At 37.4% G+C, this 17961-nt stretch overlaps 1 protein-coding gene across 4 annotated transcripts in view; it reads left to right on the plus strand.

The window, feature by feature from the left end:
* The first annotated feature begins 204 nt into the window (after window positions 1-204).
* The window catches only part of EPHA7 (EPH receptor A7), a 165021-nt gene continuing 147264 nt past the window's right edge, over window positions 205-17961 (plus strand). For all 4 annotated transcript variants that reach the window (XM_082634292.1, XM_082634293.1, XM_082634294.1 and 1 more), the window contains exons 1-3: window positions 205-519; window positions 4892-4956; window positions 8507-9176. In XM_082634292.1, the coding sequence (XP_082490418.1) occupies window positions 423-519; window positions 4892-4956; window positions 8507-9176 (832 nt within the window). In that variant the 5' untranslated portion in view covers window positions 205-422. The remainder of the gene's footprint in view (window positions 520-4891; window positions 4957-8506; window positions 9177-17961) is intronic.

The following is a 17961-nucleotide window of genomic DNA, read 5'->3' on the forward strand; positions in this document are numbered from 1 at the left end:
GATTGGCCCACGCCCCGAAACCCGCCCCCAAGGCCGGGGCGGCCGTTTCGCCGGGACCCGCCCCCAAGCCCTGGGAATCGCCGCCTGGGAGGCCGGCTGCGCCTGCCACTCAGCCCGAGTGGCAGAGGCTCTCGGCTCGGAGCCCCGCCTCCCTCCCCCCTAATTGATATTATTGGAGTGTGGAGCAAGCGGCCGGTCTGCAGTCGGAGACTTGCAGGCAGCAAACACTGTGCGGACCAGAGGAGGGGAAAATTTTTTTAAAAAGCTAAACGTGGAGCAGCCGGCCGTAGATCGAGAAAGGGAATCGATGCGTGGAGCGCAATAATTTTTGTTTTTTAAAAAAGCCCCACATACTCCGGAGCCAACAGCATTTAAAAAGCTGCGACTCAACTGAAACCTAAGATAAAACCTTCTCATGCACCATGGTTTTTCAAACTCGGCACCCTTCATGGATTATTTTATGCTACATCTGGCTGCTCCGCTTTGCACACACCGTGGAAGCACAGGCTGCAAAGGAAGGTAAGGTGATGGGAAAGCAAAGTTTGTTCTGACATTTATTTAGCTGTCTACCTGCAAAAGCCGGCTGGTCCGCGGGGTTGCCGGCCGCGCCTCCGGCGCCGGGCGAACCTCCCCCGCCGGCTCCCCGCCCCCTCAACGTTCGGGCCGCTCCTGGCGGGCGAGTGGCAAGCGGGCTGCTCCGAGACGCTTGCAGCCCCGCGCCCGGGGCCGTTCGCCCGACGGGAGCGGGATTTCTGGCGCAGACTGTACAGAGGGCGTGAGCAGCAACGGAGGGCGGGGGGCGGGGGTGTGGGAACGGCCGGCAAGCTCATTCTCCGGGACCCCGGGCAAGTCAGATCTCTTCCTCTAGCCCTCTCCTCTTCCTCCTCTCGCCGTTCGTCTCCCTGGGGGTAAGCTGCGGCCGGAGTTGGTCGGAGGCTGGGGAGTGCAGCCTCTAATATCCTGACCAGCCCGCCGGCGAGAGGCTGGAGTCCGGAGACTTTCTAGAGGCGCCGTGACTTGGGTGAGCTCCGAACGCTCAGGTTACTAATGAAGTGCTCACTGCGTCCGAGGAGCCGGCGCGGGCCTGCGGCTGGCGCTCGGCCGCCTGCATGGAACAATAACGCCGCGGAGGTGAAGCAGCGGGCGGCGCGCGCTCCGCGCCCCGCGGTCCTGAGACATCTCCATTCAGCGCGCGCCGCGCGGGTCCTGGAGGCCGCAGGGACAGCGGTAGCCCAGAGGGCTCGGCCGGGCCGGGGAGGCAGGGGACGGGCTGGGGCAGTGCAACTGATTACGAGATGCCTCCCGGGCGACCAGAGGCCCCCAGACCTCTGCCCCACAGTCCGGCAGTTAAGGGGTACGAGTGGTCTAACCTTGAAAAAGACCTGGACCCCGAGGGCTAGCTCTGGTTGACTAGATCCAGGATTCATTTGGGCAGCCTGATACGCCTGTATATGGCTATCCCCCCCCCCCCTTCTCCTTTGAACCATTAACAGAAAGTAAAATACCTTTCGGTGCCTGTAGTTGGAGCTGGGGAAAAATAAATCCTGTCAATGGAAAGGTCTTGCTTCTGAGCAGTGTCACAATCTACCCGCCCTCCTCCGTATCTTGCAGGCTGTAAGTCTAAGGTTGATTTCCCGATATTTAAAAGCAGACTACTAATAATTACTTGTTCCTAAAGTGTGGAGGATGGAGAAATCTGTTATCAGATTTAGGTCATGGTGGTCGGGAGTGGATACGTACCGGTACTCGCTTCATCTATCCCTGAAAACTTAGTGATTTAGTGCTGCTTTTTAAAATTCTCTTCGGTCACTCAAAACACCCTCTCCCACAGCCAAACGCCATAGTCTGCTCCTTGATACAGCCTGACCTTCTGACCCCAGTTTCCACATCTGCAACCTGTGTTGATGCTGAACCCATTCAGAGAAAACCTTAACTTCCAGCTGTCGGCTTCGCGTTTGCAGATGAACCCACATCTGCTAGAAACACAGAGCCATACACACAAAAGCCCACACTTCTACTCGCATGACATTAGCGATTAGGGACATTGAATCCTGGAAACTTGTATTGATGCCCCTGGAATAGCGGGACCCGAGGAAAAGTTTGCACCGCCGAGGCGAAACCCCGCGCGCGAGCTCGCACAGACCCCGGCTGGAGTTTGAGCTATAAATAACTGCATCACTAGGGGGAGAGGTTCCTGCAGTCAGAATGGCTTGCTCGCCCGCGCTCCTCTTCTGGGTGCGAAATACGTGGAGAGGATTCTGATTCTAGGAGGCCGAATTCTTTACATGCAGAAGTGAGCTGTTTAAATGGTGGGCGGGGGTGAGGAATGCGCTCCGCTTCTCGGTGGCAACGCACCCGGCGCGCCACGGTGGCCCAGGGCTGCCGTTCTGGGAGCGAGCAAGCCCCGAGACGGCGCCGCGGCACCCAGGGGCAAGCGCCGGGAAGCGCCTGGAACAGGTGCCTGGCTCTCCGGAGCGGATGGGGGGTAGTTACAGGAAGAAGGGGCACCCCCCCTTTCTCCCCTTTTCCCGCACACGTTCTATCGGGGAGGTCAGTTCCGGCTACTGGGAGCGCGCGTGTAAGTCAGTCTGACGTTTGGAGGCGAAGTGCAGCCGCTGTTTTTCCTTTCGTTAATGCCTTCGCCGCGCTCCCTCTGAGGAGACGCTTCCCGATAGCCCCTCTCCTCCTCCCAGTTTCTTCTGGAGCTAGGGCGCCACCGGCTCCCTGGAGTGCCCAAGTCTGGCGGAGGCGTAATGGATGCTTCGGCCGGCGGGCGCGCCAGTCGGGCAGCCCCCTCCCCGCCCCGCCCCGCCCCACCGACGGCCCCGCCCCGGCTCTAGCAGCTGCCCGCCCGGCTCCGGGCTGGCCCCGCCGGGCGCGACCCGCATCTCTCTCCTCACCCTTGCCGCCACCCCCTGCATCCCCCACTCCAGCCCGCGAGGCAGAGCGCAGAGTCCCCGAACCCCGGCCCGTGTGCCCTGGGTCCTGGTTGGCCGCCGGGCTACGCCTCTGCGGGCGCGAAGGGAGGCTGGCGCTCGGTGCTCTGAGCGGGAAGGCAAAAGCGCGCACTTGCGGGCTGGCACAGAGAGCGGACAGCGGAAGGGAGACACGGTGAATCGTTCGAGCTGGTTAAACGCTCAGGGGTCGGTTTCCCTTTTGTTTTATTTGTTCATTTGTTCTCTCTTAACTTGTTTGCCATCACCGCCCCGCCGGGGTCCCTGGTTCCCACCCCAGGCTGTGCTGAGGGGTAACGGAAAAGGAGTAAACAATCATCACAGTGTTTAATTCACCCTCAAAAACGACCAAGAAAGCTTCCTGGGTTTAAAATTCACATGTCTCTTGTCACTGCGGAAGACCGAAAAAAAAAATAATAATAAGTAATCTCAAAAGGAAAGTACCTGGAATCCATGTTGTTTGTCCACGTTGAGGACAAAAACAAAATAAACTTTAAAAGTTACTTAATGCAAATTCAGTAATCTAAACATTTATGGCTGTTCCTAGTTCGAAGTACAACTTGGTATTTTAAAAGTGTGGCTTTGAAATTATAATTATTATTTGAAAGGGAGTCAAGTGTTTGTAACCAAGGTTTGTGCTGTCATGGTCTCCCTGAGAGTCTTAAGTATAAAACATTTTGGGAAAAAAGTGTTTCTATATCCATTTTCAGTTATAGGGAATAACCTTGACTAGCTTGAAGGAGTTGAACACATAATCAATCAACTGTTTCTTTTCTTAGCATAACAAATTTTCGTTACCTTTAAAAACACATTTTTTTCCCTCTGTTGGTCATTGAAAAGTTTATTTAAGCATGTATTTAATTTAAGTTCAAATTTTAACATTTTGCTGAGGATGATGGTAAGCGTATTTACATACTTGAAAATGTATTCACCATTACTTCTGGACAAATTGATACATTTGTTAAAATGCTATAGAATCATAGAAATATTTTTAAAGAATACAAACTCATGTAACTCTGCAACCGGTTTGAGCAAAGAGTGAATGCTTTAGGAGGGGAATCGTCCTAAAAAGCAATAAAATATATTAAATTGGAAGTCTGGTAGATATTAATGTATGATATCTGCATACATTATATTAATACTATCAGGAGCATTAATTACATTTATATAAATATTAAGTTAAGTGTATTATGCTTTATGGTAGCATAAAAGCAGAATACAACTGTGTTTTAAAAGTCAAGTCAAAGTTTAAATATTCCATTTTGAGAATTATGTACTGCTTTGAAATATTGGGAAATTTAAAAAATAGAAATATTGAAAACAAATGTTTGACTAACCCAATAATATATCTTGTAAGTGATAGGAAATTTATTTTTCTCATGATAACATTGCTTAATATAGTTTTTAATTGTATTCATTTTGGCTTAAGAGAAGACACTGTGTGTGGAAAGTTTAAAAAAAAAAGCTCCAATTCTCAAAAGGCACTAGGAAGTACTTTTGGAAGAATAGTACAAATTAATGACTGGTTGAGGAGTAATAGGGAAGTATGCTTTATTATGTTAATGTTATTATATTTGACAAAGTTTAGAGCACTCAGTGGTTTACAAAATTCTTTACAATATATTATTACTATCGAATCAGTATACTTCATATATCAATTTTTTACCCTTGTTTTCATGCTACTTTTGAGTTTTTAGTTAATTTTAATATTTTAATTAAAAACTATAATGCTAGTGTTTTAATATCTTTTTTCCTCTAAGAAAGTGGAATATATTTGTAAGAGGTAGGTATACATTTTGTCATTCATTAATGTAAATAACTCTTTATTTTAAATCATAAAATGGTAATTATTTTAAAAATTAGATCGACTTTAATAACTTTTACAAACATGTTTTCATTTTTCATCTGACATTTAGAAATGCAACTTTCTTTTTCAGTACTACTGCTGGATTCTAAAGCACAACAAACAGAGCTGGAATGGATTTCCTCTCCACCCAATGGGGTAAGGACTTCTCCTCATAAAATATCAACCTTTATTCTTTTTAAGTAAGAAATAAAACCTTTTCCTCCTCCCCCAGTGGAATTATTCATATTCTTCATATTTAAACTGTTTTGATCTCAAACATCTTGTTCAATATTTTGTTGTGCTTATAATGAGGCATTGAGTTCTTTGAGTATCCATTGAAAAATGGATAAAAAATGAGTTCTTATTATGAGTGGGACCATACCTCAGGTTCCAGGATATAACTGTTAACTAATTACAGAGAACATGCTTTTCACAAACTCACTTAAACCTCTTTAGTTGCTTTATACTTCCTTAGTATCATCACCAAGTAGGTTGTATGTAGTTCTTTAAAACAGTAGTTCTTTAAAACTGTTTTCCTCTTTTGAAAAACGTTTTAGCATCATTCAATATATACTTGAAAAGATAACTAAAAATGTAATATGCTCAATATTTTAACATAAAATTTGCTCTAAAATATGATTTGGATTTTCTGAAATTTTTATGTTGTGCTATCTGTTGTTATTAATCAGAAGTGATGGCAGAGTATGCACATATCAGAGTAAAAATCTGTTACCATAAATGAGTGAAAGCCATCCAATAAAATTCTATGAAAATATAAGTAGATTCTAAAAAAAATTCTGACCGTTATGTTTCATATATCTGAAAAGATATATTACTTACTTAAGTTTAGTTCAGTGTCTATGTCTTCAGGTCTTATTTTAATTGTGAGGCAGGACACATACTTCATCCCTGACTAAGAAAGGGGGCTCCAAGAAAGGTAAATGTACCCCATTGTTACTTAAGTTAATCTTCGGTACAATAAAAAGTCTGGAGTCAAAGAGCATGAAGTATAAGTGAGGATAGAAAAAGTGTAAGAAACTTTGCAAAGACAAGAATGAAAGTCTGAAAGGGATTTTTGAGTATAAGAACATCATAAAATCAATATGTCATAAGCTAGAAGTTAAAGAATGCAAAATGTGAACAATGCAAATCTGTTTAAAGTATTTAGGTTTTTTATTAAATTAATATTTGAGAGACGCTTAAGATCATATTGCAGCTATCTGTATTGGTCAGACAAAGCTATAAAAATGACAAATATTTACAGATTAAATATAAAAAGTATGCTGAGTTTGAAGTATGAATGTCATACTTTTCTTGAAAGTGGAGTAGTTTCCATGAGTAAAATAATATACACTATAGGAAGACATTTGCAATAAAAAATGAAGCACATATCTTGCCAATGACAGATGTGGCCCATTTTCCACCATCCATCAATTAAAACAAATAGAGATACAGCATGGTTTTTAATCTCTAAGGGGAAGTAAACTGATATATTATTGTAATATTTCATCCATGTAATCCATAAAATGATAAATTATGACTGTCAATGTTATCTTGGACTGAAATGGACATTTTATCAGTCCAAAGTATCTTGAGTTAACCATTAACCTTACATATCTTTAGGAATCAACAGATAATATTAGAAAATGACGACTGATGATATATTCCATATATGAAATGGATTGGCTTACATGTGGTTAAATATCTAACTGGAAATAAAATGTTATTAAGATATAAGTGTCTAGAAATAACTTTATAAGCATACTATAAAAGCATGCTAGCCGAATTAAGACTTCTTTCCCAATGGTGTTGTTTGTAGAAATCACTGTGGTCTCTTAGAAAGTGAGATAATAAAACAAAAGTTACATTAAATGCATTTATTTCGTCTCACTCTTTGTTATTTATGCAACAGTTATCTTGAAATTTTCCCCGCAGGAGTAAATTTTTAATTAAACATTAAAATTAACTGAGTTTCATTGGTAGTAAAGTTGATTTTTCCTACATTGAACAAAATAATATAATTGTTCTTGGAACTAGAAAAAGGAATTCTTGAGATATATTCCTTTCTAATAATTAGCCTTCGTTTCTTGTAACTAGGGAATTGTTCAAAAGAGCTCATTTATCCTTGGAGCTTTTCATTTTTTGGTAGACGCTACTACCAGTTTTACTTATTTTAATAATTTCAACCTAATTAAGAGACTAAAATTTGCTTGTCCAAATGGATGAATTTGGTTATACTTGGCTAAGGGCCATTCAAGCAAACTATAAGCAGCTAACTGAAACAGGAAACTATGCACTCCATCAACTAGTCACAAACTCCAGTTGTGTTGAGTAAAAGCTGAACATGATAATTGGTTGTTTGCTGCATTTGAGGACCTTTGATAATATGTATAATAAAATTGTAGCAAATATATAATATGTCATCATAAGAAATTTCTGAATTACAGTATATTACTAATTTGTCTGTCTTGTTAGTTTTCTAAGAACTACTTTTAAAGTTAGATATTAATATTTCACAGAGCATTTAAGTAAATTGATTTTTCTGATCGAGTTTTACAAATAAAATTCATTACCACATGCTTAGTCGTTTATTTTCCCATCTGCTTTTCTTGAAACGATAGTTTAAATATTTCATGCTATGTGACTTTGGATTAGAATACTAATATAATTTTATATTTGGCATTTCCTGTTTGGGAAATGAATACAAGTAGGTGACAATTTCACTATTAAAGTATCATAAATACAAACTTTTGTAATAATGGTAAGAAAAGACATAAACAACTGTTCTCTTAGGCTTTTAAGTGAAATGAATTTATTAACTAATGAGCAATATAGATAGATTATACAAGACTTAATCTTTAAATTGTTGCAAATTTGGCTAAGCTTATTATTTTCCTTTTTTGTGAAAATATATGAGTTTGCTGTAGTGTACATTATATCAGCATATGAATGGACATTTTTAACCATCTGATATTTTTCCTGTCAGAAAGCTTATTATTGAAATATGATCCAGCATGCTGATTTGCCATGTACATTTGATTGTATGTTGAAAGCAACTTATTTATAAAGATGTATCACACTTTTGTAACTATTTATTTATAATTATATGGCATTATGGATAGCATTATATATAACACTGCAATAAATAAATAGCTCTGTAAAATGCTCCTCCCTTATATCTCATTTTGCAAAGATCGTAAAAGATTTCGCATTATGAATATCAACATGTGGAATGCTTTTACATTTCAGAGTACTCTTGGCAGGTACTCTCTAAGTTTAACATCAACACTTAAAATGTCAACGGAGTTATCAAGAATTCTGCCATGTATCTGTATGTATATGCATTAAATGGTAATTTAAGTAATTTTGTTATGTGCTTTAGTCTATAAAAATCCCAAGCTCAGTGGAGACATTGGCATAAGCAAAAATGTAAAAAGCAACAATAATATACTAGCAAACAGATACTAAGCAAAATGAAAGATTTATTGTATGCATAAACAATACAAGCAACAAAAATGATGTTCTGGCACCAGGATGAAGCTGAACTGAGACTCTGTTCTAAAGGTTACAGTGTTCTTCAGGGTAGGAATTCACCTAGCTCTTTCAAAGATATGCATTTGTGCTACACTAAAGATTCCTCATGCACTTGCAAAAGCCACATGTTATTTTTTGCTGAATGACTGATGACCTTTTCTAAATTTTACAGTGGGAAGAAATTAGTGGTTTGGATGAGAACTATACCCCGATCCGAACATACCAGGTGTGCCAGGTCATGGAGCCCAACCAAAACAACTGGCTGCGGACTAACTGGATTTCGAAAGGCAATGCACAAAGGATTTTTGTAGAATTGAAATTCACCCTGAGGGATTGTAACAGTCTTCCTGGAGTCCTGGGAACTTGCAAGGAAACCTTTAATTTGTACTATTATGAAACAGACTACGACACTGGCAGGAATATAAGAGAAAACCTCTATGTAAAAATAGACACCATTGCTGCAGATGAAAGTTTTACCCAAGGTGACCTTGGTGAAAGAAAGATGAAGCTTAACACTGAGGTGAGAGAGATTGGACCTTTGTCCAAAAAGGGATTCTATCTTGCCTTTCAGGATGTAGGGGCTTGCATAGCTTTGGTTTCGGTCAAAGTGTACTACAAGAAGTGCTGGTCCATTATTGAGAACTTAGCTGTCTTTCCAGATACAGTGACTGGTTCAGAATTTTCCTCTTTAGTCGAGGTCCGAGGGACATGTGTCAGCAGTGCAGAGGAAGAGGCGGAAAACTCCCCCAGGATGCACTGCAGTGCAGAAGGAGAATGGTTAGTGCCCATTGGAAAATGTATCTGCAAAGCAGGCTACCAGCAAAAAGGGGACACTTGTGAACGTAAGTAATGTGTGCTATTAAAATTTCACTTTGCACTTTCTTCTATATCAGAGATTTTAAGTAATAATGACTATTAAGTAATAATGACTATTTGAATAAGTGAGTCTTCTGTGTACCCGCAGCCCAATTGAGTAGATCTTAAGCAAAGTCACTATTGAACTTATCAGTGATTCCCCACAGTGATATCTGCACTAAGGATTCAGTAAATATTGCAATAAATATCGGCAATAATAATATTTGTTACTAAAATTTAATTGGCCCTATGCTTGACATAGAAGACAACAGTTGCACATTGGGCTACGAGATTTAAGAGGGGAGACTGGGCAGAGTGAGGTGAGGTTAATCAGGATTTAATGATGTGTGATTCCTCCTGTCTTGAAACCCATATCGTCTGGCCTTGCGGATAACAGGAAAAGGAGGTTAAGGGGTCTGCTAACAAGAGTTCTACTAATAGGCAAGACACATGCAAATAGATTTACAAACTTTTAGAATTCTTTTTTATAAGTACTAAAACTTTGATTTAAAAAATCATTAAATTTCCCTTGCTAACTTTCTGAGGTTGCTTCTGCCAAAGCCATATTTCTTTCCTGGACTAAATAATAAAAGGAGTATTTCTCTGATAAGCCATATTATAGGTAGACCACATTTTTGTGGAAGTGGGCCAAAGTTTTAGTTATCGGAATACATCAGCTGGACATTTTCTGTTTGTTTTGAAACAATAATAGCATATGAATTAGTGAACCTTTTCCTTTGTATAGTAAAACTGAATTTTCTCTTACATAGCTTTATGTGGTCATAAAAATTGGCCAGTATTTTTCTATTTAAAACTATGTCACAGGGACCTTCAAAATTAATAGATATTTTTCTGTTTGTGGATATCCTGAAAATATAATAAGGTTATATTACTTATGTCTCTTATAACTTAGAAAACATAATACGTTCCCCAAAATAACTTTCATGTATTCTTTGTACCCCTAAGCCAGCTGCATAATTTTAATATTTGTACATCCTAGTTAATTTAGAGGGAATTGTAGCTAACAGTGATAATTGTAACTAAATGTTTTTGCTAATTTACTATGTGCAGATACTCTTCTGTGTGCTTTACACATACGAGTTCATTTACTAGATAGATAACATTATCATCTCTATTTTACAGAAAAAAAAAATGGGGCTGTCAAGGGTAAGTTGCTGATTGCAGTTACTTTAGTAAGTGATATTTGTCCTAGCTTAGATTCAAGCTCAGGGTGTTCTGATTCCAGAGCCAGGACTTTCGCAATAGTATTGCCCTGGTTTCCATCAGAAAGCAAGGAGAATCCTGGCAAATATTATTCTGTTTCATTGCTGAACTTAAATACCTTGGTCCTAGTAGTTTGTTATGTAAATCACATTACTTCCCCATAAAATTCTCATTCTAGTAGAACATTTCAAGAAATAATTTAACAAATATTTAGATCTGTGTTGTCTAATAAGGTAGCCGGTGGCCACATGTGGCTCTGAGGTTCTAAAAAGTGGCGATTCTAAATTGATATGTGCTGCAAGTATGAATTACATACTGAATTTCAAAGGCTTAGTACAAAAAAAAATGTGACAAACATCATTAGTAATTTTCTATGTTACTTAGATATTGAAAGAATCATACATTAGATATATTTGGTTAAATAAAATATAATATTAAAATTATTTCAACTGTTTCTTTTTACTCTCTTTTGATGTGGCTACTAGAAATTTAAGAATTACATATGTGGCTCACATTATATTTCTACTGCACACATTATTTAGGTAGAGTAACTGAGCAAATATATTTTTTCTGTCCTGGTTGAAGAGTTAAATACTTCATGTGGATGGTTGCTAGCATATAAAATGCCTATGACCCAGCACTCAATTATCATTCCTGCCATTGCTGACATTGTAAAGTGAACTCTGAGCTAAACAAATAGAGATGCTATAGGTTCTGGTCCCATTGACCCGTTTAGCAGCCTCCTCTGACACTCCCTGAAGGAACCAAACCTGTCTATCCACTGTCCTCATCCCCTTTCCTTCACTAGTAGTATTTCTTAACAAGTAGAACATCCTGCAGGTTCCACATGTGTGGAAATCAAAAACTGATGGAGATTTATCACTACTAATAGGCAGAATGCTATTCCACTTGGTAAGTATAGAAATATTCTTAACGAACTAATTAATTCAATGAAAAGGAATGTTTTTATTGACTGGAAATGTTTTTATTGACAAGTACTTGAAAATGACGGTGGATTCAACAATAACTATTATAAGAACATTTTAACAACACACTATTACACTTGAGCTGTGAAAGCAGCCGGTTTCAGTATTATGGAGATTTTGATTAATGTGAAATTGGAATTTTAAATGTTTGCACAATTAAAAACGGGACACATAAAAATACATTAAAATGCATATAAAAGGCCTTATCCACAAGGCCTTTAGACAATTAAATTTATCTAAAAAGAAACTAGGAAATAATATTAAAAATCCTGTTCTTTTAAGGTTTAAAAAATTTTAAAGCAAATTATAGTCTCTTTTGTTTCATTTTGTGGATTTAACTCAATTGATTTCTACATTTACTTGTTAAGAAAAACAAACAGGAACTGTTTGAGTTCTACACTTCGATGTATAGAATTTAGTAAGAAAAGCAGTCTTTAACTGCAGTAAAGAGATATATTTACCATGACAACTCCAATTTCTTCCAAATGAACAAAATCTTCTCATTAAATGTGGTACTATTAAGATTAACATTCATTTATTTTGGTTTCGAGAATTAGAACCATATTTGAGTACCAAAATTATTGTCGCCTGCAAACTGCACCAAGGTACTTAAAAATGAAGTAAAATTAGTTTACTGTCATCTACTTTAATCTTCATTGGAATAGGTAGAATTAGGTATTAATAGTGAGAGTTCATTAAAAACATGTGATTAAAGGACTCAAGATGCCTCCTTATGGTTCAGCCGAAAAAGGATGTGCGCACTAATTCAGGTAAATTGTCTATCGTGTAACGTTCTTAATTTTTAACCTTAGTGATGTTGACAAAGGAATTAAATACCTTATGCTTAACTGTGGCACTATGTTCATTTGCAAAAACACTTCCCTCCTGGGCATAATTCCAACGCATTGCTATGAGAGTACTTGCCTCTGGAATGAGTTCAGGCCTGCCTTTATAAGTATTTCTCCTGTTTCCTTTCAGTGATCCTGTTAGGAGTTTGAAAATAAATGCCAGTCCCATATAGAGGAGAACTAAAGTGTTTGGGAGAGGATGTTAGTGAGCCCCTAGCCAAATAATGGTGGTTAGCCACTTAAAGGCAAGTTTATCTGGGCACTTTCTAGAATGGCAGCCCATTGTGATGTGTGTTAAAGTATAGTTTGAAATATAAACAACTGTGAAAACTGAGCACAGTTTTGATCAGTTGATGGAAAAGCTTTTACTTCTTTGTGATTTTGGAAAAAAATAACTCAATTTTGAAAACCACATGTTTGTCAAATCTAATATATAGAGAACTTCTGTCTAATTTTTTAATATAGTGATTTTAAGAAAACATCTCTTGGGCTTCCCTGGTGGCGCAGTGGTTGAGATCCCGCCTGCCGATGCAGGGGACACGGGTTCGTGCCCCAGTCCAGGAAGATCCCACATGCCTCGGAGCGGCTGGGCCCGTAAGCCATGGCCGCTGAGCCTGTGCGTCCGGAGCCCGTGCTCCGCAACGGGAGAGGCCACAACAGTGAGAGGCCCGCGTACTGCAAAAAAAAAAAAAAAAAAAAGAAAAAAAGAAAACATCTCTTTACTGTCATTTAAAAATATAATTCCAGATAGCGTGCTTCGATTGTCAAGCAGTCCCTTTGAAAATATTTAGCATATCAGTTACATCACAACTTCTATGCACAGTAACCAATATATTTAGATAAAAAGTGTAGTCATTTTAAAAAATTGAGAGCAAATTTTAGTTTACATATATAAATATTTTTAGAAGACTAATAAATCGTATTCTGAAATATAATTTGAAATGTTTGGAACTTTTGTACAATTTTATTCCATTTTAAAGGTAGAATAGTATTTCTCAGAGTGTGGAACTCGGTATTATAACTTGGATTTGTATAAGTGCTTTGTAGTTTACACTGAAAAATTATGTTCATTTTTTCTCATTTAATCCTTACCACACCGCTATGAGGTAGAAAGTATTATTTTTTCTTTCTTTCAATTTAAGAAGAAACTGAAACTCAGGGATATTAATAAGTAACAAAATTGGATGAGAATCCAGGATCCTGTTTATCAGTTCAAGACTTTTTCCCCACTGCACCACACTGCTCCCTAAAATTTGTCCTGAACTTCAACCAGTGGATTTTAGTTACTGAAGAACTGATGAAACTTTATTCTAAGTAGGGTGACCATAAGTCTAGTTTGCTGGGGATAATTGTTTTACTTACTACACTGTGTCTTTATGCTTTCAAAAGTGTTCTGATTTGGATGATGGAATATATGGTCAGCCTAATTGTAAAAAATCCAAGGATGTAATGCAGTTTACATTCACATACATCAGAACATAGAGATGTGAGCTGCTTGCATTATTTATATTGCTTAATTTTAATTTTCTGTGTTAAAGATTTAGTAATTTTTTTGATGATTTCATGTAAAGGGGAACTCAAATAATCATAGATTTCTAGTTTTTATTATAAGGAATTTCCCTAATAGTTTCTTCTTAATATTTTCTATTATCAAGTTAGCAGATATATCATTACTTTAATAGTGTAAAACTTACAGACATATAACATATGTTATATGTTATTTCAATAACTAAAACATTCAACTTAATAGCATTAATAATATTGAAATCTGTTTGTTGATTAGATTTTTGAAAACCATGTTTTTTTCACAGAAAAGGAGCATGTAATTTGTATCATTACTTTTCACGATAACAAATGAGTTTTTGTGATATATAGTATTTATAATCAAATATATACAGAAATGTAAGGTACACTATAGGGTTAATATCTCAGATGCTGGAGTCACAGAGTTTTTAAATTCTGGCTCAACAACATACCAGGTGCATAAACTAGGACAATCTCTCTAAGCCTTAGTTTCCTTAAGTATAAAATGGGGCTAATAAAAATAGTACCTCCCTCATATAGAGTTCTTGTCAGAAGTGAATGAAATAATGCATGTAGAAACCCTAAGAATAGTATCTGGGACATAGCAAATAATCAATGAATGCTTGCTATTATCTTAGTATTAATAATGCAACAAGGAGTTGGCTAAGTAAAGAAATTTCATGGCAGTGAGTGAATGAACATAGATCTCAAAGACCAAAGATAGTTAAATATCCTTTAAGTCAGTAATCTCATCCCTCATAATTTACCAGGGAAGTTATTTCAGTGAAAGGGAAGAACTTTCTATATAACTTTTTCTTCCCTCCAGCAATGTATATAATTTGAAATATTGAAAATAACATAAATGTCCAAAGTTAAGTGCCTCATCTTGATTGAACCTAGTCCTTAAAGTATCAACAATGTGATATAGTAATTTTAAAACATCGTATTAATAATTTTGAATGAAAAATAAAGAATAAAATGTATACACTGATATTTAGAATTAAGCAAAATATGCATAGGGAAAAGAATAGATGGGAACATAAATATCGTCACAATGAATGTGTCAGAATATTGAAATAGTGGGTGATCTTCTTCCTCTGTGTTTTTAAACTTTCTTGAGCATTAACCTTTTTTAGCAATATAATTATAAGTTTTATGTAACCTGGTAGTTCATACAAAGACCACTTGAATTGTATCTCCAAAATATGGGTTTTTAAATTAAGTTAGCATCTGTATAAAATACAGGACTCAGGTAATAGAACAGTAGTAAATGGCAGGTACAGTTTAAATGATTTAAAAGTGGGGAGAGTCAAGGCGTTCAACAAAAACAGGTCATAGATTTTGTTTGTTTTTAAATTATTAATACATGGCAAGAGCTGTTTCAAGTGTTTCACATGTGTTAATTCATTTAGTATTACAGACAGGTAAGCACTGTTATTACCCAGTTTAAAGGAGAAAAACATACTTAAAAGTATGTAAAACATAAAAGTGTTACATTTTATATATTAAATTATATTTACATAAATGATATGTATACACATTTTTATGTAAGAAAACTAAAGCACAGCAAGGGATGGCTTAAGTACCCACAATCACCAAGAGCATAGAGTGGCGGACTGCTGCTGTTTAATCAAGGCAGTCTGGCTCCAGGATCCCTGCACCGAACCAATACAGTGGACCACATCTTTATAAATGAGCATATATCTATCACAAGGAATTTTTAAAAAATAACGTTTCTTTCAGGACGTCTTCATGGTGATACAAATCAGAGCACTTTCTTTCATTTATAATAATTTCAAAATACTTATATCTCTGTCTTTACCAACATTCTAAATATTTCGTCTGCTTTGCCATTTTCTTTTCTATTCCTGTTCTTCTTTCATGGGGCGGTCAGAATGCACCTTGTAAAACACAACATAGACCCTGTTACTGTATTATTCAGAAAGCTTCAGGTTCCTGATGACCAATAAAAATTCTCTGTTTCTTAGGGTGGCATTTAAATACCTCCTACTTGACCCTAGTATTCTTTTCTAACTTTGAGTTATATAATTTATCATCCTTGAGAGCCCTGTTCCCTCTGCTTGGTGCTGACTGGTCTCTTGTTCTACCTGAAGCACATCCATAGATGTTTTTATGATGCCCTATCACTTAGCTTCTGCTCCCAAATAAACAGAAAAACAAGTAAACCATCATGACAAATAAACCATCATAAACCATCACAATTACCTATTGTATCTTAATCTCTCACATCCCGAATTTATTCAGTGACCTCTCTTCCAAATTCTGATGGTAGATACTGGCTGTACCATTCTCCTGGTTTTTACCTTGCCTTGCCTTCTACCAGCAATGCCACCTACCCTATCTCAGGCTGTTGAAATTTTGCCTTTCCTTACATTTCAAATTAAATGGCACTTATATCTTGTTAAAAAATCTCTTTGGGTTATTAAAAATACTTTGCCCTTTCTCTCTGGAGATTTTCATATGCGATCTGATTTTTATCAATGTTTGTAATTTCCTTCTACAGCTTCTAAAGCTTCTTAACAACCAAAACTTACTTATAGTGTTCTACCTACCTACCATGGTACCTAGCACAGTTCCTTGCACCACCCAAGTCTTCCAAATAAATGTTTATCAAATTTCTTAAAGACTTTGAGAAATTTGGTTATACATTACCCACTCCCAAGGCAAATATTTTCTTATTTCAAATTCATATCACTAGTTAATTCCTTTTTGTGTAAGTCCAGTCTCTGTGATTAGTCTTAAACTTTGTAAGAGAACCCTATATTGTATTTCATTTTGCTCATAGCATATAGCAAGTTGATATGCTAAGAATTAGCAAACCTGAACAGGAGTCTGCTCCAGATATGAAGAATTTATTTCTATGAGAATAATGTAACTATTTATATTTATTCATTATCATATTCCCATTTCCTATTTGTCCATTGTCTTTATGTGTCTTTCCTTTTAACTACTCCATCTGCTTCTTTTAATGAACAGAAAGCCATTTCCCCCTTTACTAATGTAATATTTATGTCTTGAGAAAGAGAGTTGTAAGAGCCTGATACATTTTCTAAAATAAGAAGGTCTTAAAGCTTATTTATCTTATATGGGAAAGTAGTTTTTGTTTTAAGAGTATATTGGTCTTCTTCCAAATTATATATTGTAAATATCTTGGTTTGCAAAAAAAAAAAAATGAAAAATAAGAGAAAGAAACAAAACTGAGAAATCAGTCCCTAAGCTAACATTACACTCTATTCTATAAATTGGAAATTATGTAAATTCAGTATCAGTTCAAATATATTTCTGCTATTTCAGTTATAACCACATTACATTACAATTTTTATACTCTTCTTTAAATTATTCACTTTCAGGAGCTCATAATACTTGTTTTTTAAAGACTTTGTGAATAGGTAATGTGCATAGATCTGGAACAAATGCCATCGCTATGTGCTCCAGTCTCAAATACCTTTTTCCCGGAACAGCTACTGTTAATCAGTTTCTTCTGTCCTTTGTGAGATATTTGCTCATAATTCCTTAAAGAATATGGAGGGCTTCCCTGGTGGCACAGTGGTTGAGAGTCCGCCTGCCGATGCAGGGGACACGGGTTCGTGCCCCGGTCCGGGAAAATCCTACATGACGCGGAGCAGCTGGGCCCATGAGCCATGGCCGCTGAGCCTGCGCGTCCGGAGCCTGTGCTCCGTAATGGGAGAGGCCACAACAGTGAGAGGCCCGCGTACCACAAAAAAAAAAAAAAAAAAAAAATGGAGAAGGATAATTGTGATAATATGAATCATAGCAAAATTTCCTTCTAGAACATTGTAGACTTCATTTAAAAATATACTGCTTTTTACTCATCTTCAATCAACGTTGTATGTACCCACAGTACATTGAACATGATAACTATTCAAAAAATAAAGGACAGAAAGAAGGAAGACCTGATGAAAGTTAGGAAAAATGAGGAAAGAAGGAAGGCAATATGAAATTAATATGATTTAATATGATTTAACTTCCTATGGTTTAGAAACTCAGTACATGATTTCAGAACATTTCTAATTATCCTAACTTTGGCAAGTATATGGTTACCCTTTTATATTTCTAGTGGAAGTTTAAATTGGCATCAGTTTCTGGAAGATAATGTTAAAATATAAATCAGTGATACCTTAAAATTTTGCAATTAATTTGATTTTTTT

The sequence above is a fragment of the Mesoplodon mirus genome (assembly GCF_964341445.2).
Source record: "Mesoplodon mirus genome assembly, chromosome: 10".
In the NCBI taxonomy this organism is placed as follows: Eukaryota; Metazoa; Chordata; class Mammalia; order Artiodactyla; family Ziphiidae; genus Mesoplodon; species Mesoplodon mirus.